The sequence below is a fragment of the Serinus canaria genome, chromosome 1 (genome assembly GCF_022539315.1).
Source record: "Serinus canaria isolate serCan28SL12 chromosome 1, serCan2020, whole genome shotgun sequence".
Classification (NCBI taxonomy): domain Eukaryota; kingdom Metazoa; phylum Chordata; class Aves; order Passeriformes; family Fringillidae; genus Serinus; species Serinus canaria.
The window spans coordinates 114699183-114722103 of NC_066313.1; the positions used below are offsets into that span (position 1 = coordinate 114699183).

The window sequence follows — 22921 nt, forward strand, 5'->3', positions numbered from 1 at the left end:
GGTGCCCAGCACAGGTAGGGTAGATGGGCACAGGGTCCCGTCCCTCGCTCCACTCGTAGTGCTGCCTGTGCAGCCCTCAGGGTATTCCCTTGGGAGATGAGGGGCAGTTTAGGGAAGGAGGAAGAGGAAGGGTGCTGGGTAGTTCCTGTCCCCTCACCTCACTCTGCTCCAGCCCTGTCATGAGCACCGAGCCCCCTGTGACTGGCAGTGGGGGGTGAGCATGGCCAGCATTTGTGGACGCAGGCACAGGAGCAAGGCTGCCTTCCCACAAAACCCTGCAAGGTTTTTAATGGCACCAACACGACCCCTGCACACTGCCCAAGCTCCCCGTGCTCTACGTGAAGTAGTGTGGCTTCTTCACGTTGATGCCGTACTCGGCCAGCGCTGGTGTCAGGTCCTCCATGGTCAGTGTGTACTTCTTGTCCTGGGGGACACGGGGCACGGGTCACAGCAGGGACAGACGGGGCTGTGGGACCCCCACGGTGCATGGACAGGAGTGTCCCACTCCCAGAGGAGCTTCTGGCCAGCACTAGGGCATTCCCAGCTGCCCCCATTCTGTTGCTCTGTGCCCTCAGACATCCCCAGACACCTAGCACCCAATCCCCCTGGCCTTGTGGAGCCCCTGAACCCCAGCTAAGGCGCTAGGAGGGTCCCCAGGACCCCTCACTCCAGCTCCTCCCCAAGCCCAGAGCTGCGGCCATTGCTGGGGTGGGGGGCACCAAAGTGTGCCCACAAGCTCCATGCCCCCTTGTGTCTCCCCCAGCCCCTCCCCACCATAAGCCCGGCAGGTTCTGAGATTCCTGCTCCCCGTGTGCCTGCACTGGGTGGCGGCACGCTCAGCCCTATCCCCAGGAGGGCTCCCCGCTTCCTCAGTGCCCTCACCTTGCTCTTGCTGCGGGAGCTGCCCGAGGCCGTGCCCTTCATTTTGCAGTGCTGCAGCGCGTCGTTGGCGATGTCTGAGATGAACTTCTGTGCCGCCAGCGAGATCAGGCGGATTCTGCGGGACAGGGCCCGTGTCAGCGAGGCGGCAGGGGCCCGCGGGCCCCTCTGCCGACCCCTGGGGGGGTTCCTGTGACTCCCCCCCACCTCGCGGCCACTCACATGCGGGGGTCCGAGGCCTCAAACCCTGCCCGGTTCAGGTAATACCCTGTGACGGCGTCCGGGATCTGCCAAGGGAAGAGTTGGAATAGCTCCACGGCGCCGTGGGAGCATTTCCACATCCTGTATCCCGTGGCACAGGAGCCGCCCCGTACCCCAGCACCGCGGGACCTGCCCCGTGCCCCGTCCCGCCGGAGCCGCCCTGTGTGTCCGTACCGTGGGCGTGTAGTCCTCCAGCTGCATGAGGAAGTCCACGAGCGGCGTGGTGGACACCACGGGCTTCACGTCGCCGTTGGCCGCGGGCGGCACGTACACGCCGTTGGACATGGCCCCGTCTGGAGGGGCGGCCACGGCCGCGGACACCGGCACTGCGGGACAGCACGGTCAGCGCCGGGAACGCCGCGCCCCGCCGGCACCGGCACTAAGGGACAGCCCGTTCAACGGGACCCGGACACCTGCGGCCACCGGACGCCGCTGCCCCGGCCAGAGCGGCTCACGGCGGCCCGCGGGGCTCCCGCGCCCGGGGCCCATCCCCCGCCGGCCCCCACCGCGACTCACCGGGCCCCCTCCCGCCGGCAACACAGCCCTCGGTGGCCCGCGCCGCGCCGCCCCCCGCAGCCGGCGCCGCCCCGGGCCCGGCGCTGCCCACGGCGGCCGGGCTGGGCTTGCTGCCCTCGGCGGGGCCCGGAGGGGCGGCCGGGGCCGCGGGCGCGGGGTCGGGATCGGCGCTGCCGCTCATGGTCCCGGCACCAGCCTCCGCTCCGCGCCTGCGCGCTCCGAGCCGCCCTATTGGCCCCGCGGCCCCCCGCCCCACGCCTCTCGCCTGCCCATTGGCCCTGTCGGGCCCCCGACCCACCCCATTGGTCTCGCCCTTCGACTCTCATCGCCCCGCACGCCCCCTGGCGGAGACGCGGGCACTAACAAAGGCAGTGGGCGGGACTACGCGTATTTATTGCCCCGCCCCCGCCAGGCCCGCCCCGCCCCCGGTTCTGCTGCGTTCGCTGTCCGCTCCGGCCCCGCTGTCCGCTCCGGTTCCGCTGTCCGGCCCCGCTGTCCGGCCACGGCGTCCTGGTCAGCGCGGCCCCAGCGCCCGCAGCAGGCGCGGGAAGTTGGGGGTGCCCCAGCCAGTGACTGGGTCCCAGGCGGGGGTGGCGCAGAAGCCCTGGCCCTGCACGGTGCCGTCCAGGCAGGACAGGTGGCAGCCCTGGATCACCTGTGGGGACCAACCTCAGTACGGGGGCTCGGGGACGTCCCCCGAGTCTCGGGACAACAACCTCCGGAGCACAGGAGCCCCACACAGCCCTGGGAAGGGATCCCGGGGCAGGGGGGCAAGACAAGGCACAGGGACCCTGCCTGCAGTCCCCTGGAACAAGGGACGGCCGTCCCTGCCATCCCTGAGACAGGAATCCCGGGAACAGGGACCCCTAGACATCTGACAGGGGGACCGCCACAACACCCCCATGGTATAGGCCGCCCCTGCCCAGGGTCCCCTCAGGACCAATGTGGAACAGCACACTCAGCTGCACCTCTGCAGTCACTGGATGCTGCTGCCCCGGGCACACAAGGGAACCTGTCCCACAAAGCTCACAGGAGCCCATGGGGACCCCCAGGACACCACTCCCATGGAAAGGTCAAGGGGAACCCCAGGACACCCTTACCATGGGAAGACCATAGGGATTCTGTCCTGCCCCAGGCACAGCTCTGGGAGCAGGAGCCCCAGGACAGCCCCCTCGGCCCTCAGCCCAACCCCTGGAGCACACATGGCCTTCCCAGCCCCACCGGCAGGCCTCAGCCCCACACTGCAGGACACCCAAGTCAGCCCCCAAGAGAGCCCCTCCCTGCCACACTCACATCGTAGAAGGCATCACCAAGCCCTTGCTTCTGCAGCTGGTAGAGCGCAGGGTTGAGGAAGCCGAGGGGTGCCAGCCCCCGCTGCAGGCGCCGGTCGTTGATCAGTGCCACCATGCCTGCCACCACCGGCGTGGACGCCTGCATGGACACAACCCCTCAGCCCCAGGCCCGCCGTGCTGCGGGCAGCAGGGGACGGACGAGCTCCTTACCGAGGTGCCTGAGACCCAGGGCAGCGGGATGCGGTTTGTCACCACCCAGTAGTTGTCGGAGAGCGCAGCCAGGTCGGGGTAGGCGCGGCCGCTGCTGTTGTAGTAGGAGCTGGGGGGCAGCTTGGAGGCTGAGTGCAGGAAACGCCCGACGGCAGCGGCCTGGGGACGGCACGGACCATGGGCATCCCCACTGCCCACTGTGCCCCCCGCCCTGCCACTGCGGCCCCCAGGCTGGCAGCACAGGGGTCCCTACCTGGTACTCGGGCATGGGGAAGACGTTGCTGAAGCCGCCCCCGCTGATGTAATCTGTCACCTCCTCTGTCACCAGGAAGGGGTTCTTGAAGGACGTGCCACCCACTGTGGTGACATAGGGGCTGTGGAAACAGGGACACTGCAGGTGGGCACACGGCTGCCTGGGCTTCAGCAGCCACCAAGAGCCCCCTCTGCTACCACAGCCTCCCCCCACAAACCCAACCAACCACCGGAGCTGCACAGGCTGCAGCTCTGGGGTCTGTAAGAAGCTGGTGAAGATCTCAGGTGACCTCAGAGGGCTCAGACCCCTGCAGGGTTGCACTGGCACCTTGCACCCACCTGGAGGCCGGGAAGCTGGGCCGGAACGTGTGGTTCCCACTGTGCTCCCGCCGACAGCCAGCACCGTCATCCCCTGAGACACAGAACAGGTGACAGGTGACCCTGGCAGCAGAGCAGCCCGTCCCCAGCCCTGCTCGGTGCTCCAGCCTGGCCGCACCTGAGGCGAAGAGGATGGTGAGGCCACGCGCCGCCGCCTTCATGAACTCGGTGTTGACGCGCTCCATGTAGGCGTAGGACAGGCTGTCCTCGTCGTCCCCGTAGCTCACCGAGTGCACCCAGGGCAGTGACGACATGTTGCTGAGCAGCAGCAGCCAGGCCAAGAAGGGCTCCTGGCTCTCGTGGCGCCCTGCAAGGACATCAGGGGAGGGACACGAGGATAGCTCCTCTGACATCAGGGATGGGGGACAGCACGAGGAGCCCTGCCTCACCAGCCCAGCACCTTCCTACCAAGGGCAGCCCCAAGTGCTCCTTCCTGTGGGCCATGGAGTCACAGCACACCCTGGGGCTCTGTGAGCTCATCCTGGGGCTCCTCACATTGCACAGCACTGAGTTTCAGCTCAGCCCGTGGGGTTGGCCAGAGGGTTATCGTTAGCCCAGGACTGGGGGCTACACTCACACCCCTCTCCAAGACTCTAAACCAAGGCTGCAGCCACAGGGGCACCTGTGGACCCAGCGGGGCCTCAGCTCCTCCTCTGGCAACAGGTCCCAGCAGAGTGGTGCATGTGCCACCTCCACACATTCCACCTACACCTGCCCAGGTCCCTCCCTGCCCTCCAGCCCTCTCCACTGGGAGGGGAGCAGAGCCCCAGCCACCCCCACTGACTCTCAGTCACCCATGTCACTGCACCTGCACCCTTCCCACACCAGTAACTGTGTCAGGGCAGAGGGAAGGGCAGCACCCATCTGCTGTCACTGTCACCATCAGGGACAGGGCCACTGTCTCTGGGGCACTCACCTGCTCAGCCAGTTCCCAATCTGGGACAGGGACACTGCCCCTAGCACTGTGCCCTGTTTGTGTTTGTGCAGGCTGTTTGACAATTTGTTTTCCCAAATTCCCTCACTCCCTCATCTGCTCCACTGGGAGACTCGTGGGTGGGAGCTGAGCTGCAGCAGAGCTGGAAAACCCCAGGGGAGGAGGGCTGTGCCCTTCTTCATGGGAGCTTAGCGGGGCAGCTGCTCCGCGTGGTGCCAGCAATGAAATCCCTGCTTCAGGATACTCTGGATGTTGAAGGTTCACAAAGTTCACGGTCACTACACACAGCAGGAGCGATGTCCCCAGGAGCTGGGAATGCAGGGCCAGCTCCGACTTGGGGAGCACACAGGGTGCGCTCTCACAGCAGCTGGGAAAGCACCTGGGGCTGTATTACAGCCAGCTGTCTGCACAGCCCTGCAAGCACCCCCCTCACTCCTCTGAGCACTCCCCGTTCCAGCCCCCTCCCTCACATCTCCAAGTGTTCCCTTCCATGCTCCAGGCACTCCCCTCCTCCCTCGGGTGCTCTCCTTCCCCCTCCAGGTGCTCCCCCTGCCCCTCGGGCTCTTCCCCAGTACCTGGATTGCTGAAGACCCAGGTGGAGACATTGGCACCTGTGCTCATGATGTATTCCACGTCCAGGCTGGCCTCCAGCCCAGCTTTGCCATGGCCCTGGTGCCCCACCACCCGGTCCACCTGCGTGCGGTGGGCAAAGCCACTGCCAAAGAGCTGCATGAACTCAGCCAGGTCAGCTTGGTGGAAGTACTGCTCGAGGAACTGTGGGACACAGAGGGACAGGTTGTCTCCTCTCGAAAAAACAAGGTAACATTTTGATCCTGACGTAGGAAATTGCCCAGCACGGGTCTGTGCTACACCAGGCACTCCCAGCAGCCACCGAGGGACACGCAGCTGTCCCACGACCCCCAGACCAGCACCAATCCCTGGGACTGCCACGGCACACAGGCCTCTGAGCAGGCAGTGGTTACCTGTGCACAGGCCTGGCTGTTGTTGGGCAGGAGCCCCACGTCCCCACCCGTCATGTTGTATCTCTGGCGCAGGACGGCCGGTGTCACACCCAGGTGGAACGACGCTCGTGCCAGCTGTGGGTCCTCCCTGGCTCTGCTGACTGCCCTGCGCTCCGCAGGGAACCGGTGCAGCCCACCCACTGCAGCACAGCCCAGCGGGACGGGAGAGGCTGTCAGGGCACAGAGCCCCAGCAAGGCAGGACAGAGCCCTCGGGCTCTCCATCACTGTCCCACGTCTACATGGGCAGGCCAACAGTAGGGCTTGGATTGCCCAGCCCTGCAGCCCCGGCCTGGGGAAAGAGCCTCTTCAGCCTTCCATGGCTGAGCCTCAGCCTGGCACCCCCTGCACTTTTCACTGGATCCCACGGAAGGGATCTGCAGAAGGCTCTGCAGCCTCACCTCCCCCAGGTGGGACGTACCGAAGTCCAGGTGCTCGGCAAGCTCTGCAGGGACAGCGTAGGGCAGTGGGGAGCGCACCAGGCTCTGCTGGCCTTGCACGTAGCGGTGGAACTCAGCCCCGGGGAGCAGGCGCTCGGCCGTGCTGCAACACAGGGACAGCTGCTGTGGATGGGACTGCACTAGGACACAGGGACAGCCACCAAGGGACGGGACAGGGCTGGGAGAGAGGGACAGCCGCTGTGGATGGGACTGCACTAGGACACAGGGACAGCCACCACAGGATGGTAAAATAATGAGACACAGGGACAGCCACCACAGGATGGGACAATAATGAGACACAGGGACAGCCGCCACAGAGTCGGTTCCAGCCCTTAGAGCTCACCTTGCAGGCAGATAACACTCCAGAAAGTCAAGGGTGGTGACACTCCGGCAGTCCTCTACACCATGGCCTTGCAGCCACTTCAGAACTGTCATCAGTGTGGCTGGGGAAGGCTGGACCAAGTCCCTGACCTGCTCCAGGGACAGGTACTGCCCTGGGAGGCACAGAGGGGTTAGATCCCCTCACGGGCCCCGGGGTCCAGGGCCTCAGGGATGTGGCCGTTACCGTATCGTGGGGACCGAGGGTCCGAGACAGCCTCGACCAGGCGGGCGAGGTGGGCAGTGCCGCGCTGCCGCAGGGCGAAGGTCAGCTGCACCGGCTGCCCGGGATCCACGCGGCCGGCATGGGCCCAGCCGGGGGGCACGCTGCAGGGGGAGCGGTGAGCGGGGCTGGCACCGGCACCCCAGCCCGGCCCGGCCCGGCCACCGCCCCGGACCTACCGGAACGGCTGATCCCGCTCCAGCTCCAGCGCCAGCCCCGGCACGCAGTTCCAGGCGGCCGCACACAGGGCCAGCACGGCGGGCATCCCCCAACACCTGCAACGGGCTCAGGGGAGCACGGGCAATGGCACAGCCGTGGGGAACCGGGACCGACCCGGTCTGACTACGCCTTAGCCCGGGTCTGGGGAGCCCCGCCGGAGCTCGCCAAGTCCCAGCACCGGGGAGCCTGTCTGACCCTGTCACCCTGGGGAACCTGGCCTGACCCGCGAGCCCTCACCACCGGGGAACCCCGCCTGACCCCCGGGCCCCGTCCCCACCGCCACCCGGGAGCGCCACGGACACCCTGAGCCTCTGTCACCCGGGAGTCCCGTCCGACCCCTGCGGTCCCCATCGCCGCCGGGGCCGGAAGGCACCCCCAGCCCGGTACCGCCCCCACCGAGAGGTGTCCCCGTGTTCCCGAGCCGGCGTGCCCCGCTCGGTGCCCCGCTCTGTGCCCGTTACCCCCGCGCCATGCCGCCCTGCCGCCGGTCACGTGCGTGTGCGGTCCCGTGACTCCCGCCACGTGGGGACACCAAAACAGCGGTCACGTGACCCCTGTCACGTGATGGGCGGAGCCGCGGACCGGCCCCGGCGCTGGCGGGGCATGGGGGCGGGACCGGGCACGGCACCGGCACGGGCTGGGGGCGGGACCGGGCACGGCACTAGCACCGGCGGGGGCTCGGGGCGGCGGGGCGGCGGGGCGGCGCGCGGGCCCGGGCATGGCACCGGCGGGGACTCGCTCCTTGCCGGCTGCCTCGAGAGGCGGCTCACACACGGCCCTGGCCGCCCCCCGTTCCCGCCCGCCTCCCGACGGGATGCGGACATTTCCCGGCGGGATGGCTCCGACAGGGGGCTCGGCCGAGGGCCCGTGTCGGGCTCCCGGGGGGTCAGGGGGACAGGGCTCCCTGCGGGGCTGGGGGCCCTGGGCTGGAGGCAGGACGAGAGTCCGTACGCGGCTGATGGTCCCGGGCTCACCCCCTTGTGAAACTGGGGGTCCCGTGCAGGAGGGGCTCCTGGCAGTAGCACAGGAGATACACAAACGATAACCATTAACGAACATCAACTCCAGACACCACCCCTCAAACAGGAAACCAAACACTAAGAACTTCAAAACTTGGGACCAGTGAAATTCTATGTGTTTTGACTGTATAAAATATGTGGAAAATCTAGTAAAATTCATGTGTCATGGAATGATTTTCTCCACACAACCCAGAACATATGTGGATGAAACAATTTCTGGCCAGAAGAAAATCCTGGCCAGAATAAAGTAATGCCTTGATTCTCTAACAGTAAAACGTTGAGAGTTTTTTGGTTTTCCTGCACTTTCGGTGACAAGCCCAGTCACACGGCACATCCCATGGCTCCAGAGGTTCCCAGCTGTTTTCCTGCTTCTGCAGAGCGGGGTCCAGGCCAGGAAGAGACAGGCAATAGGAAAACCACCTGCCTAGCCGTGGCTGCCAATCCCCCGCAGTGGAGCAGTGCCAGAGGTGTCTGTCCCTGCTCCCCCGCTGCAGCCCCAGCGGCTGCCCTGGCCTGGCAGCCCCGGCCTGCCCCTGCCCTCAGACAGAGCGGGAACCAGCTGCCCTGGCCGCAGCCAGGGGCTGGGGGGCTGCCGGGGCTGCATGCCCCATGTCCAGTTTGGGGATGGGCTCTAAGTGGGATGGGATTTGCAGGGGATGCTGTCTGGATCTGTCTGGACAGCAGGGATTAAGGTGGCCAAGCAGAGCTAATCGTGTTAAGGAGCATCTGCTGCTGGCCTGGAGCCTGGGAGGTCAGGGAGCCTCGGCGTGCCCTGGCTGCAGCCTCGCTCCCCGGACCTCGTGCGCTGCTCCTGCAGATGGGGTGAAGCGAGTCCCTGCTGTGGGCAGCTGGGTTTTCCTGAGGCCAGGAACACCAGAGGAGCACAGTGGCACTGAGGGCAGCCAGCATGCCCACAGTGCCCCAGCAGGGAGCTGGAAGGGGTCAGGGTGGGGGATGAAGGAGCAGAAGGAGCCCCAGGGACACCATTAGGGAGGGGGTGGCCCTTTCCCCTCTGCCCCCGCTGTGCTGGCTTCTGCCAACCCCTGCAGTGCGAGGAGCCCTGTCAGAGCTGGGGTCAGGAGTGCTCCCTGGTCCCAGAGCACTGCCAGCAGGGCTGGGCGCACCTGGGGGGCTGCACAACAGGCTGGGGCTGTGCAGGACTCCCTGTGGGCTGTTGGAATCTGAGAGCAGAGAACAGGGAGTACACAGGCTGGTTTGGGGAGCAACAAAAAAAAGGTAAAGCAGGGAAGGCAGGATGGAAGCGGCTGATCATAAGTAGGTAGTTGATGGTCACTGAGTGGGTCTGGCCACATCCAACATCTGACAGCTGCACAGCCACTCCTGGTTCTCCAACTCTGTTTCCCGGGGTTGGGGGGCACTGTTTGGTGAAGAGAGCCCATGTGGTGTCAGGTCACAGCATCAGAAGATCAGCAAAGAGCCCTGTGCATGTCTGTGTCACCCAAAAGGGATAAGCAAAGCTGCTGGGCAGACTGGTGGGAGCACTGGGATCCCCAGGGCAGGTCTGTGTGTGCTGGCTGTGATGAGGCCGTGGCTTGGGGAATTTGTGTGTGCAGGTGTCCTCAGTGGGGATCCTGGGAACGTGAGGTACCTGCTGGGCAGATGATGTGTCCAGGTGTGGCTGCAGCAGCTCTGAGGGCCTGCACAGCCCTGCCCACAGCCCTCACCAGAGCGAGGGCATGGGATGGCATAGGGATGCCTGTGCCATGTGGGACCAGCTGTGGGCATGTGTGGAGACATGCCTTCCATGTGTGCCTGTATGGAAACATACCCAGCCTGGCTGCTGGACAGCCCCGGGGCCATAGTCCTGCTGCAGCTTCTCTGGCCTCTCAGGAAAAGGCCTTGGCAGGATGCAGCCATGGATGTGAGCCTGGCCAGCCTCACGTGAGCCCTCCATGGGGCAGCTCCAGTATCCCCCCACCCTCAGTCCCATGGGGACATGGTGCCAGCCTGGCAGGAGCCCACGGCAGCAGGGATGGGACTGTGTCTGTACAAACGTGTGGTTTATTAAGGCATTTTTTGAGACGTTGGCACTTGGGTTCAGGCTGCACCGAGTGGCCCCTGCACGGCCATGGGCAGTGCTGGTACATGCAGCTCCACGAGACACAATACAAAAGGTACAAACGAGTAAAAACAGGAATTGTAGTACAATGTGTAAAAATAAATAACTGGGGGCTCAGTGACCCCAGCCCAAAGCAGGGTGCATGTGTCTGGTCCTTCCTGTGGCATGCAGGGTGACCCATCTGTGTCCCCATCCCACACGTGCAGTGGAGCTGGACTGTGTGAGCAGCCCGGGCAGCACAGGGACATGGGGCACCTCAGCATGGGACTGGGGGCACCGGGTTGCCCTAGAGTGCCCCCACAGTCCTGGGGGACACAGGACACCCTCAGAGTCTCCCTATGGGGCCTGGGGAGAATGTGTCCACACAGTGCTTGTGAGCAGGACGCAGAGGGGATGGGGGTGCCCACCCCAAGAGCCTCTGTGGGCTGCCCCTGTGCCAAGGCAGAACCGCACCCCCCTCCCAGGGCACCCCAGGCCCCTCTGGGTCCCCAGCAGAGTGGGCATGGCCCTTGGTGGGGCCCCCTTGGTGGGGCCCCCTTGGTGCCCATGTCACTGTTGCAGATGCCTGTCCCCTATCACTGCCCTGTGCCCAGGACTGCACCTGGGACCAGCATCATGTGCCAGGGCCCCGTGGCACAGCGGGGATGAGAGGCTGACTGTGACACGCATGGCTACAGCCACAGATGGCTCTTCATGGGAAAAGGGGGAGTGGGCAGAAGTGATGCATTTGTCTGCTGTGACAACACCTTTGTGGCTGGGGCTGCAGCCACAGCGCACCGTGTGCTGGGTCTGGGGAACGTGTGATGGGAAGGAGCTTTCCCCCAGCTCTGCTCAGGCACGGGGTGTGCCCCTGACCCCCAGACACACCCTTGACCAGACTGGGCACTCAGGGCTGCCGTGGGGCACCCAAGCTGTTCCAGCCCTGGCTGTGCACCCACGGCCGCGCGGGGATCACAGAGCCCAGGGCTGCATCCCAGGGCCCGTGATGTGGGAGCAGCTCTGTGAGCAGCCCCGGGGCTCAGGGAGAGCCGGGTGGGGTGAGTGTGCTGCGAGTGTGACGCTGCCTGTGTGAGTGGCCGTGCACAGTGCTGGGAGGAGATGGGGACCGGCCCCGCGCCAGGGGCTCCGCCCGGGCTCACAGCATGCATGAGGGGGTGCAGAACAGCCCCGCACAGGGGCTGGGGCCAAGCAGCAGGGGGTTCTGGCACCTTGACCATGTTCTGCAAAGGGCCCAGACTGTCCTGGGAAGCAGTCATGAGACAGGGCCCCAGAGAAGGCAAGATGCCCAGTGTCCCCACTGTGGCTGTAAGAGAACTGGGTGATGTGGCTTTTTGGGGCACCACCTCCCACCTGTGCCCCTGCAGCTGCAGGCTGCCTGCTGGGCCTGAGGGTCACAGCAGCCACCACCACTACTGCTGAGGCTGGGCTGTCCCTGTCAGCGACACACTGCTCTGCCAGCCCCACTGTGCTGCCTGTGCCTGGGCACTGTCCCTTGCCCAGAGAGGCACCTGTTCCCAGGTACGGGATTCGCATGCTGAGCATGGCAGGCGCCTCTCTCCCAGACCACAGGAACCATCCTGAAGTTCTAGGCAGGAGATTCCTGGATGTGTCACCTGCAGTGGGTAGCCAAAGGGCTGGAGAGACCTCAAAGGCTTTCCTGTCCCTGCCCAGCCACAGATAGGCAGCAAGAGGTGGGCACTGCTGCCTTCTGCTGCAGCCAGCCAGGTGAGCGTCCCCTCCTGGACAGGGGGCAGGTTCATTCCCACAGGCAGCATCCGTGCCCTGAGGCATCTCGCCCTGACCTGGGACATCACCCCCAGCCATGGGACACTGCCCCCTGCCCTAGGAGCTCTGAGGGTCACAAGGGAAGACTCAGGCTCCTCCTGCACCCAGGCTTGCATGGCCACCAGAGCTGGGCAGGGTCTGGGCCTCCAGCCCCCCTGAGCTCCCCGTCTCTCCTGGAGCACCAAGTACCATGAAGCACCATCCTGCCCAGCACCAATCTGAGCCACTGCAAGCAGCACATGGACCATCACCCCGGGGTGCCAGCACTGGGGTCAGCAGTCCATAGGGCACCAGCCAGCACAGGGTCTGCCAAGCTGTGGGGACGGGCAGAGGCCACAGCACCCAAGGGCATCCGTGGTCCCAGGGCCCAGGCCCAGCACAGAGCTGGGAGCAGGATGAGCACCCATTTTAGCAGCCCTGGGCTGGGCCCAGCTCCGGCCCCGTGGCTGTGGGCTGGGGCAGAGGAGTCCAGGGGCCCAGCTCTAAATCCTGAGCTCGGCCTCCTCAGGGGGCTCCAGCGAGTGCTCAGCACTGATGGTGGAGGTGGATGGCCCCTGTGAGATGCCAAAGGGCGAGACCACCGGGGAGCGGGCGGCCAGCGGGGACAGCGACGGGGAGAAGCTGGGCGACATGGCAGAGGACGAGATGGAACCCTCGTGGCTAATCGGCGAGCGGCGCAGGGAGGATGAGTGCGGGAAGGTCCTGCCTGGTGGTGGCTTGGGGGGCACAGACTTGGCACCTGGATGGGCCACTGAGGTGATGAGGGGCGGGGGGTCAATGCGGGACTTGGGCTCTGCCTTGGGCTTGGCCGGGAAGGGCTTGCGCAGGGAGCTCTCATCCTTGAGGCGGGCGATCTCTGTGAAGACACTGGCCAGTGGCTGGAACTGGGGACACCAGTTCAGCAGGTAATCCCAGTTGTAGCTGCCGCGGAGCTCCTCATCGCTGGCCACAATGGCGGTGAGCGATCCCTCCACGGAGGGCTTGCCGTCCTCTGGGAAGGCGTAGTCCTGGGGCTGTGAGGAGACGCTGAGGCCGCAGCGGACGCCCAGGAAGGCGCTGCCTCCCCCGTCCTCGCGGTACAGCTGCAGGGGTGGCCCTGGCAGCAGCAGCCCAGAGCCCTTCTTGCTCTTGAACCACTGGGCACTCTCCAATGCAGCTGGCTCACAGGAGATGTCGGAGAGCTGGTCAGCATCCTGCTGGATGCCAGAGTCAGGGCCGCGGGCAGCGATGTGCTCCTGCATGGAGGCTGTGATGCTGGCCACGCGTGGGTACTCATTGATCATCCGTATCTCATCATCCTCAGCGGCTTCAGCAGAGCCACGGCCGCTGGAATGCGAGGGGTCCAGGGAGCCACCCCGCGTGTAGGGCCCCGCCGGCTCAGTCCCATACCCTGGCAGCGCCTGGTGGTAGATGTGCTCAGCCCCAGGCAGCGCTGGCTCCTCACGGCCCAGCTTCTGCAAGGACCCGCTGTGTGCACGGGCCAGCGCCCCCTCTGCCTCTGCCTTCTTGTGGCCCCGGCGCTGCCGGGAGCGCACCAAGGCCAGCACGATGGCCACAGCAGCCAGCACCACCACAACGCCCAGCGAGGCGGCCACGGCCACCAGCAGGAGGTTGAGGTCAGGTGCCAGGCCAAAGGAGGTGTGCGTGACATCAATGGTGACCTGCACAGAGGCCACACGGGAAGCAGGCAGTGGGCTGCGTGCCTGCACCTCCAGGCTCATCTCCCGTGGCTCCCTCTTGGCACGCCCAGCCCCAGCTTGGGGCTGGCTGTCCACACGCAGATAGATGGAGCCCGTGGTCTGGTTGATGGCAAAGTATGGTGAGGGCTTTGCCAGGGTGTAGAGCACAACACCGTCAACCCCCTCATCCTCATCCGTGGCCAGCACACGCCCAATGCTCTGCCCTTTGCGCGCGCCCTCAGGCACCTCAAAGTTGAAGGAGGGGCTCAGGAAGATGGGATCATACTCATCTTCCCCTGTCACCAGCACCCGCACAGTCACAGTGGCCGAGGCATTGCCGGCATCAGTGGCCCGAACCAGCAGCTGGAAGGCTTTGGCTCGCTCATAGTCAAAGGTGAGGCGGGAGCGCAGCTCCCCAGAGCTCCCATTGACAGCAAAGGCGTCCCGGCCGTCTCCCGTGCTGGGGTCCCCCACTGCCTGCTCCAGCACCACGTACCGCAGCTCCCCAAAGGCACCACTGTCGGCATCCACAGCACGCAGCGTGGTCACCAGCGTGCCGGGGGGCAAGTTCTCCCGGATGCTGGCGCTCAGCACCTCCACTGGGAAGTATGGCTTGTTGTCGTTGATGTCCTTCACCTCAATGGCCACAGGGACCAGTGCAAAGTGCCCACCCGGTGTGTCCGTGGCCCGCACCACCAGCGTGTGCAGCGCCTGGGCCTCCCGATCCAGTGGCCGTGCCAGGCTCAGGGCCCCTGTGCTCTCATGCAGCTGGAACAGCCCATGCTGGTCACCCGAGCTGATGGTGTAGTGAACACGGCCGCGCGGCCCTGAGTCGGCGTCGTGGGCGGCCACGCGCAGCAGCTCGGTGCCAGGCAGGGCGGCCTCGCTCACCGCCGCACGGTACTCGGCCCGGCTGAACACGGGCGGGTTGTCATTGACGTCCTGCACGGTGATCAGCACAGGCACGGTGGCACTGCGCTGCGGCAGGCCCCGGTCCGAGGCTGCCACCGTCAAGTTGTACACTGGGATGGCCTCAAAGTCCAGGGACTCTACAAGCACCAGGGCTCCCTGCGTGCGGAGCTGCCCCCCGGCCCAGGCCACCCGGCTCTCCACCTGGAAGGCGTTGCCACTGTTGCCGCTGACAATGGTGTAATCAAAGCCGGCGTTCTCCCGGGAGAGGTCGGCGTCACCCGCCTCCAGCATCAGCACCGTGGTGCCTGGGCGCAGGTCCTCGGGAACGGTGGCGTTGTAGCACGACTCCTGGAAGTGGGGGCTGTGGTCGTTAACATCCAGAACCTGGAGCTGCACTGTGGCCCAGGATGAGAGGCTGGGAGAACCATGGTCGCGGGCCTCCACCACTAGGTCCAGGGTGGGCTGGCTGGCATTGAACTCCACCTGCCGGGTGGTGAAGAGGGTCCCTGTGGAGCACAAAGCCAGGGTCAGCATGGGAACCAGTGGGAGCTGGGAAGGGTATCACCTGGAGGACCATTTGATGGTCACCCTGCTGTGTCTGCTTCAGCAGCCACACCAGAAAGTGACCTCATGAGGGTTTGAACAGAGGCAGGATGGGGGCACTCCCCTCCACAGGCAACCTTAGATCGACCCATGAGAGAGGCACACAGAGCACCAAGCCCACGCACCATTGCTGGGGTCGATGGCAACATCAGGGCTGGGCACAGCCAGGTGGAAGGTGATGTCCCCATTGCTCCCTGAGTCGGGGTCAGTTGCACTCACAGTGAGGATGACACTGCCAGCAGGTGTGTGCTCTGGCAGCAGCACCTGGAAGAGGAGGAAGCCACAGTCAGCATCTGGTTCCCCCCCGCTCAGAGTCCCCAGCATCCCCTAGGACAGGGGTCTGGTGCTGGCCAGGCAGCCAAAGCCAAGGGCGCCCATCCTCTCACTGGCCAGGGAAACCACATACAAGGGGTTTGTGCTCCTAGACCCTTCAAGCATTCCTGGGGCTCCCTAGCCCCTTGCCTGGGCTTCAGTGCTGCAGCACACACTGCCCAAGCCAGCCTTCAACAGGGACCTGCCCAGGTCTTGCCACAAACACTTGTCTGGGCTGTGACTCATTTCCCACCCCCTCTGGCCTCCCCATTGTGCTCATCCATTTCTGCTGGGCCCTCTGCATCCAGCTGTGCCCCTTGCAGGGGCTGGTCCCAGGGTCACCTGCCTGGTTTCAACTCCTTCTATGCCACAGTGAGAGCATGAGGGATGCCAGGATGAACAAGTGGGTCAGAAAGTGGGACTAGAAGGGGCTCAGACCCATCCTGTGTTTTGTAAGGAAAGGTGGGCCAGGCAGGAGCTGCAGAGGGCTGGTGTGGGATGGCTGGCACACCTGGTGCATGTACCTGATAGAAAACCTGGGTGAAGGTGGGCACATTGTCGTTCACATCCTCCACGAGGACGGTGAGGTTGGCCTCAGTCTCGTGGCGAGTGTCAGAGGCGCGCAGGGTCAGGGTGTAGCGGCTGCGCTCTTCGTGGTCCAGCGGCCCCGTCAGGGCAATGTGGCCCCCGTAGCGCAGCACCCCAAAGGTGTCTGCCATGTCCCCCTCCAGCAGCAGCGTGTAGGAGAGTGCTGGGCCTGAGTCCACATCGTTCCCAGTCAGCTGGGCTATCTGGGTGCCCAGCAGTGTGTCTGTGGGGAGCACACATGTCAGTGAGCAGACCCATCCCTGCCCAGCATACCTGGCTCACCTGGTGGGAAACCAGTTCAATCCAGAGCCTGAGCACCAGGAAAAGGAGAAGATGCCACGGGAGAGGGGGATGCTGGGGGGAGGATGAAGGTCTCGGGGGCTTGGCAGGACAGGTGGAGGTATTGCATGGGCTCAGGGCATACTGGCTGAGGACTCTGAGCAGGTAGGGCAGGGGTCTGCAGCAAGTCCCAGACATGAGGCAGGGGCCAGGGCTGAGTTGGTAATTCAGGTTGCTCTCTCAGGACACAGCAGCAGCACAAGGGTCATGCTGGAGAGCTCAGGGGGCTTCAGTGGGTCAGCGTGACCCAGCTCCTGACAGGGACTGGTCTGGCCTCCCTGGGGGCTCCTCCCCACCCCCTGGTGCCCGTCGTACCCCATCTCTGGCCCTCAGTGCTACAGCACTCACTCTCAGGGACACGGATCTCCCAGGGGACCGGGATGGTAGGGCTATTGTCGTTGATGTCCATCACCACCACGGTCAGCGTGGCCGAGCCCATCAGCGGTGGTGTTCCTCGGTCCATCGCTGTCACCACCAAGCTGTGGGCAGGCATGAGGGTCAGATGTGAGGGAGCACCTCACACATGTGAGGGAGCACCTCACCCATGTACTGGGACGTGCACTGCACACCTGCGTTGCACCTGGGACGTGAACTGCAGGTGTGCACAGGCCTGGAGTGTGTAGGGAAATGCACAGCAGCTCAGACTTTGGGGTGATGGATCTGTGCAGGGCATCCTCTGGTGGTGTTTAAGAAAAGACTGCATGCAGCACTCAGTGCTCTAGTCTACCTGGGAAGGTGGTGACCAGTCACAGGCTGCACTCAGCAATCTCAGATGTCTTTTCCAACCTCAATGGTTCCGTGATTTGGAGAGCACATGTAAGGCAGTAGATGTGGTACCTGGAGAGCATGGTGGGGCACGGCAGCAGGTTTTTGCACACCTAAGGCATGTGTTGAAGTCTGGAAGGTGTGTGGGTGCAGGCAGAGCACCTTGCGGGATGCAGGTAGGTGTCTGGGGCTCTCTGACTGCTGGGGAACACCTAGAATGGTGAGGGGTGTGTGGATGGAATACCCCAGAACTCCCCCCATGGGGATGAGGGCAGAGGAACCCCCAGCCATGGGGGCACATGTGGAGGGGGAGAACACGAATTGGGGGTCCTCATCAGAGCAAGGTGTGTAGGAAAGGGCAGGAGAAGCCTCAGATTCACAGTGGGGTGTCAGCCAGCATTTCACATACGTGTGGATGGACACGTCCAGAGCATGCACATATGGTGAGGGGCCCAGAGGACCTGTCTGGATGCAAGGGGACATCTGGGGGAGCTAGCGCAAGGGTCTGGAGCCATGTGGCAGGACACAAGGGTCCAGTGCTTGGAAGCAGAAGAAATTGGGCAGATGCAGTGCGGATTAAGGAGGCAGGAAGGGGAATGGATGAACCTAGGGCCCTGTCACAATCTCCTCAGCTCTGTAGAGACCTGACTGAGCTGTGTGTGGGCTCATCTTGGCCATCTGGCTCCTGTGTCCTTCACTCCCACTGACCCTCAGCTGTGCTGCTTGATAGAGCCATTTCACAGCTTTGGGGGCACCAAGAACAGTGTTCCCCACACCCTGGGGCTGTGCTCCACAGCTCTGTCCCTGTCCTGGCATCCCCTAGGCTGGCTGCACTCACCGGGTCTGGGACCAGATCTCTCTGTCCAGGATGGCAGCAGTGGTAATGGTGCCAGTCTGAGGGTCAATGTGGTACAAGCCCGGCATTGGCAGGGACTGGTTGATGGCATAAGTCACCTGCCCATTTACTCCCTGGTCCAGGTCATCTGCCAGCACCTGTAAAGCCACATGAGATTCAGCTGTGGAGGCCCTGAGGCAGGACTTGTGTGCTGGTGCCAACCCCAGGCCCATGCAGCCCCCATCCCATAACTCCAGCCAGGCCAGGGCTCAGGTGTCCCTGTTTGTGCCCCACCATACCTGGATGACAGGTGAGTCATAGCCCTGTGACTCCCAGATGAATGCCACATAGTTCTGCAGCTGGAAGCGGGGCAGGTTGTCATTCACATCCTGGAGGTTGAGGTTGATGGCCATAAAGCCAAAGGAAGCTGCAGTCTCTGCCTGGATCACCAGGCGCAGCCGGGGGCTGGCCTCGAAGTCCAGGCTACTGGAGTCCTGCACTGAGATGGCACCTGGGAGGGGCAATGGAGGGAAGGGGGAGTGATGTACCAGCACCATCCATCCCTCCATCCATCCATCCATCCATCCATCCATCCATCCATCCATCCATCCATCCATCCATCCATCCATCCATCCATCCATCATCCATCCATCCCCCATCCATCCACCCCTCCATCCCTCCATCCATCCATGAATCCATCATCCATCCATGCCTCCATCCATCCATCCATCCATCCATCCATCATCCATCCATCCATCCATCCATCCATCCATCCATCCACCCATCCATCCATTCACCTTTTCATTTATCTATATATCCATCCATCATCCATCCATACCTCCATCCATCCATTCCTCGATAGATCCATCCATCTATCCCTCCATAATAAACCATCCATCATCCAATCATCTGTCCACCCATCATTCCTCCTCCATTTGTCATTCAAACAACAACCATCCTTCCATCCTTCCATCTCTCCATTCATCAACCCATGAATCCATCGACACATCCATCTTTTCAGCCCTCCATCCATCCAACCATCCATCCATCCATCCATCCATTCATTCATCCATCCATCCATCCATCCATAATCCATCCATCCATCCATCCATCCATCCATCCATCCACCCATCCATCCATCCATCCATCATCCATCCATCCATCCATCCATCCATCCATCCATCCATCCATCCATCCATCCATCCATCCATCCATCCATCCCCATCCATCCATCCATCCATCCATCCATCCCTCCATCATCCATCCATCCATCATCCATCCATCCATCCATCCATCCATCCATCCATCCATCCATCCATCCATCCATCCATCCCTCCATCAATCCCTCCATCATCCATCCATCCATCCATCCTGAGTGATAACACCCACACCTGACTGGAGACAGGCAGTTCCTGCTGGCATTACAGCATGTGACTGTCCTCCCATCTGGAGACCCCCGTGAAGGTGGAGCAGAAAAAGCTGTTCTACCATGACATAAGCTCATCCAGCTCCAAGCCAAAGACACCTCACTGCAGCTTTGTATCCACTCAGAGCCTTACAAAGTGCTCCGAGGACAGACAGCCACTGCCAACAACCTGAACTGTGGGCAGCTAGGCTGCTGGAGTGACAAGGTGCTGCTGTCCCACCTGAGGAGGAGGAGGGCAGCCAGCAGGATGTACTGAACTAATTGACAACATTCCTATTGGCATGTAGGGACACCTTCCATTACCCCAGCTTGGTCCAAGCCCTGTCCAACCTGGCCTTGGACACTTCCAGGGATCCAGGGGCAGCCACAGCTTCTCTTGGCAACCTGTGCCAGAGCCTCGCCACCCTCACAGGGAAGAATGTCTTCCCAAAATCCCATCTAACCCTGCTCTCTGAGGTTTTGGGAAAAGGTCTAATTATGGGGGACCACAACTGCACTGGGAGCAGCGCTAACAGCCTCTGCCAGTGACAGGGCAGTGTCCACATTCCAGTACTAACATCTCTCACCTAACTGGTACAGAGTGTGGACAATGCTCCTGTGCCCTGGTGGCCCCAAGCACCTGAGCAGGAATGAGCAGAGCTCCCCAGGTGTTCCTGGAGCTGTACCTGAGCTGGGCTGGATCAGGAAGGTGTTCCTCTCGTTGCCACTGATGATGCTGTAGGTGATGTGCCCCGAGGAGCCCCCCATGTGCATGGCCTGGACACTCGCCACCTCAGTGCCTGGGAGAGCAAAAGGGTGTGAAAAGACAGAGGAGCCTGGGAGCACGTGGCAAAGGGTGAGGGTGATGCAGGGCAACATGTGCTGCACCACAGGAGCACTGCTCTGCCTGAGGACACTGTGACAGGGGACCGAAGATCTAAGGTTAATGTTGGGCTGGGAGCCTGGTGTCATGGTGCCTATCCATGGTGCCTCAGTGGTCTCACTGTGACCCGGGAGACCTTCTGGGAGGACTTGGACACCTGTGGCTGCCTACAGTGATCTGAACACACTCAGGCCAGCCTACAGGGACACCACCCTGACCAGCCTGGGCACCACTCAGACCCTGCAGTTCCTTGGGTCTGCCTAAAGCACAACAGGACTTCCCCAGACTCCACAGTGCCCTCAGGTCAGAGTTCCCCACAGTGCTGCTCCCACCTCCCCTCGTGCCCTATCCCATTCCATCCCAGCACTTTCTGGTCGCTGCCAGTGGGTACCTGGGGCGGCATTTTCGGACAGGGCCACATCTCTGGTGCTGCGAGGAAAGCGCAGCCCCCGGTAGGGCTCCTCCTGCACGTGGATCACCACCACCCCTGTGGAGGAGAGCGCTGGCTGCCCCAGGTCCATGGCCAGCACGAAGAGCGTCCGCTGGCGCTGGCTGAGGGAGCCAAGGGGCTGCAGCAGCTGGATGTCCCCCGTGTAGGAGTTGATGGCGAAGGCAGAGCTGGGGGTGGCAAAGCGGTACAGGATGGAGGCATTGGCACCTGCGTCCCTGTCCTCGGCCCTCATGGTGGCCACCACCTGCTTGAGCGGCGTGTGGCGGGACAAGTTGACGGTGAGCGGGCTGTGCAGGAAGGCCGGGACGTGGTCGTTGACGTCTCGCACCACGACAGTGATGCGCACAGCCGCGCTCCTGGGCTCCCACGGCGCCGAGTCCACCGCCTTGGCCAGGAAGCTGTAGGTGGGCTGGCGCTCCCGGTCCAGTGCCTGGGCACTCCGGACGCGCCCGCTCTGTGGCTCCACCTGGAACATGCCCAGCGACTCGTTGCCCAGGTAGTAGGAGACCTGCCCGTTGGTGCCCTCATCCGGGTCTTCAGCCACCAGCTGCAGCACCAGGGCACCGACCGGCAAGTCCTCTGGCACCTCCACCGTGTAGCTGGCCTGAGCAAAACTGGGTGCATTATCATTGAGGTCCAACACCTGCACAGTCACCGACATGGTGGCACTGCGTGGGGGAGAGCCGTGGTCCTGCACCACTACAATGAGGCTGTAGGAAGCAATTTGCTCTCGGTCGAGGGCATGTGCAGTGGAGAGGACACCAGAGACGGGGTCTAGGCTGAAATCCTGCCCAGGGTCTCCATCTAAAAGAGAAGAGGGGGAGTATCAATGCAGCATGCCTGTAAGTGGAATGAGAAAGGCCCCGGAGAGCATGAAGCCCACCACCATGGGATCTGGCAGGATGGGTAGAGTGAGCCCCAGCAGGAGGAAACTCCTTGGGCTAGCTCCATATAAAGAACTGACTCTAACCACTCACAGGCTAGTGCTGCTGCCACGGGGAGTTGCCAGGCAGGATACAGCAAAAATCTGAATTGGCAACCTGTGAATTAACAGGTCAGAGCAGCCAGGAGAGGTGTAGAACTGGTCTAAGCCTGGAGAACTAGAAACAAGCCTGGGGAATGTGCAGGGCAGCCTGTCCAGATCTTAGCGTGCTCTTCACTGGGGGCAGAGAGCTGAGAGATGACAGCAATGCCATGCAGTTTGCAGCAGGAGAGAACTGATGTGGAATGGGACTGCTTCAGTTCCCAGATCCAGGGAAGACCAGGGAGAAGTCCCACGCACCCATCTCACCTGCCACCCGGTATTCCAGGCGTCCGTTCTCCCCACCATCAGGATCAGTGGCCCGCAGGGTGTAGAGTGCCACACGACTCTGGTTCTCAGGAACCTCCACGGAGCAGGACTCACTCTCCAGGTGGGGTGCATGGTCATTCTCATCCCCCACTGTGACCCACACCGTGGCCTTGGTGAGGCTGGGCGGCAGGCCAGCATCCCGTGCATAGACTGCAGGACAGCAAGAGCACCAGAGGCTGACTGGGAGCTACAGCCAAAGCGCCTGTGTGCCAACACCCAGGCACCCACAGGAGCAGCCAGGCATGTGAGCATCAGCATTCCTGCAGCCCCAAACCACCCCACAGCCTCTCCTCCCTCCCTCCCTCCCTCCCTCCCTCCCCATGGCCTGCCCTCTGTAACACTCCCCACGCCAGCAGCAGAGAGTCCCTGTGCACCCCAACTAGCCCCCTGCCCACTGCCTCCCTCTGCTTACCTGTCAGCACGTGCTGCTCCTGCTCCTCCCGGTCCAGGGGACGCGTGGTGACAATGAGCCCTGTCTGTGGATGGATGGAGAATGGCCCCCCGGAGAGACCTCCATAGGACACCTGCCCGTTGGCACCTGTGGGCACAAAGGTGCTCTGAAGGCAGCCCAGCAGCAGCCCCAGTGCCTCGTTTGGCTCCCAGTCCTGCACCTGCTGGCTCTCACCCGGAGCTCACAGACTGTGAAAGGGTGGGCTTGCTCCCTGGTGGCAGAGGTGTGTGTGGGGGGTCCCAGCCTAACCCAGCTGCTGGGAGGCCAGACGGGCCAAGGACAACCCACAGAACAAAGGCCATGGGCCAGGGGACCAGAGGGAACCACAGTCCTAGTTCCATTCCCACCCTCTCCCAGGATTCAGCCCACCTCCAGGCCAGCTGCTGATCCTTCCTCTGGCCAGCCAGGCTTTCCAGACTGGCAGAAGGGAGCAGGGTATGCCCAGGCCTGGGGCTGCATTT

General features: G+C 63.2%; 3 protein-coding genes across 3 annotated transcripts in view; all 3 read right to left on the reverse strand.

Moving 5' to 3' along the window:
• Window positions 1–262: 262 nt before the first annotated feature.
• On the reverse strand, window positions 263–1878 carry TAF10 (TATA-box binding protein associated factor 10). The gene is made up of 5 exons (XM_030234619.2): window positions 1657–1878; window positions 1315–1466; window positions 1102–1166; window positions 883–997; window positions 263–424 (listed from the first exon to the last, which is right to left on the reverse strand). Exons 1-5 carry the CDS (start codon window positions 1835–1837, stop codon window positions 335–337), a joined length of 603 nt encoding a protein of 200 aa, XP_030090479.2. The 5' UTR covers window positions 1838–1878; the 3' UTR covers window positions 263–334.
• Window positions 1879–2023: 145 nt separating this feature from the next.
• On the reverse strand, window positions 2024–7558 carry TPP1 (tripeptidyl peptidase 1). The gene is made up of 13 exons (XM_050977745.1): window positions 7464–7558; window positions 6963–7058; window positions 6748–6887; window positions 6526–6676; window positions 6164–6285; window positions 5706–5884; window positions 5298–5496; window positions 3907–4095; window positions 3750–3822; window positions 3412–3532; window positions 3159–3317; window positions 2950–3087; window positions 2024–2311 (listed from the first exon to the last, which is right to left on the reverse strand). The coding sequence occupies exons 1-13, from the start codon at window positions 7472–7474 to the stop codon at window positions 2171–2173; spliced, it is 1719 nt and encodes a 572-aa protein (XP_050833702.1). The 5' UTR covers window positions 7475–7558; the 3' UTR covers window positions 2024–2170.
• Window positions 7559–10025: 2467 nt separating this feature from the next.
• The window catches only part of DCHS1 (dachsous cadherin-related 1), a 44258-nt gene continuing 31362 nt past the window's right edge, over window positions 10026–22921 (reverse strand). The window contains exons 12-21 of the mRNA XM_030234637.2: window positions 22422–22547; window positions 21950–22159; window positions 20599–21462; window positions 20011–20124; window positions 18219–18430; window positions 17923–18077; window positions 16668–16798; window positions 15917–16203; window positions 15206–15344; window positions 10026–14983 (exon numbers count right to left, since the gene is read on the reverse strand). Of these exons, the coding sequence (XP_030090497.2) occupies window positions 12369–14983; window positions 15206–15344; window positions 15917–16203; window positions 16668–16798; window positions 17923–18077; window positions 18219–18430; window positions 20011–20124; window positions 20599–21462; window positions 21950–22159; window positions 22422–22547 (4853 nt within the window). The 3' untranslated portion in view covers window positions 10026–12368. The remainder of the gene's footprint in view (window positions 14984–15205; window positions 15345–15916; window positions 16204–16667; window positions 16799–17922; window positions 18078–18218; window positions 18431–20010; window positions 20125–20598; window positions 21463–21949; window positions 22160–22421; window positions 22548–22921) is intronic.

Coding starts and splice junctions, on each gene's coding strand:
- TPP1 (XM_050977745.1), bottom strand. Junction 6,888..6,962: donor GAGCGGGATCAGCCGTTCCG/GTAGGTCCGGGG, acceptor CTCCCCCTGCAG/CGTGCCCCCCGGCTGGGCCC. Junction 2,312..2,949: donor TTGGTGATGCCTTCTACGAT/GTGAGTGTGGCA, acceptor TGGTCCCCACAG/GTGATCCAGGGCTGCCACCT.
- TAF10 (XM_030234619.2), bottom strand. CDS start 1,837: ATGAGCGGCAGCGCCGATCCCGACCCCGCGCCCGCGGCCCCGGCCGCC. Junction 1,167..1,314: donor TGGAGGACTACACGCCCACG/GTACGGACACAC, acceptor TTCCCTTGGCAG/ATCCCGGACGCCGTCACAGG. Junction 998..1,101: donor GAGGCCTCGGACCCCCGCAT/GTGAGTGGCCGC, acceptor CCTGTCCCGCAG/AATCCGCCTGATCTCGCTGG.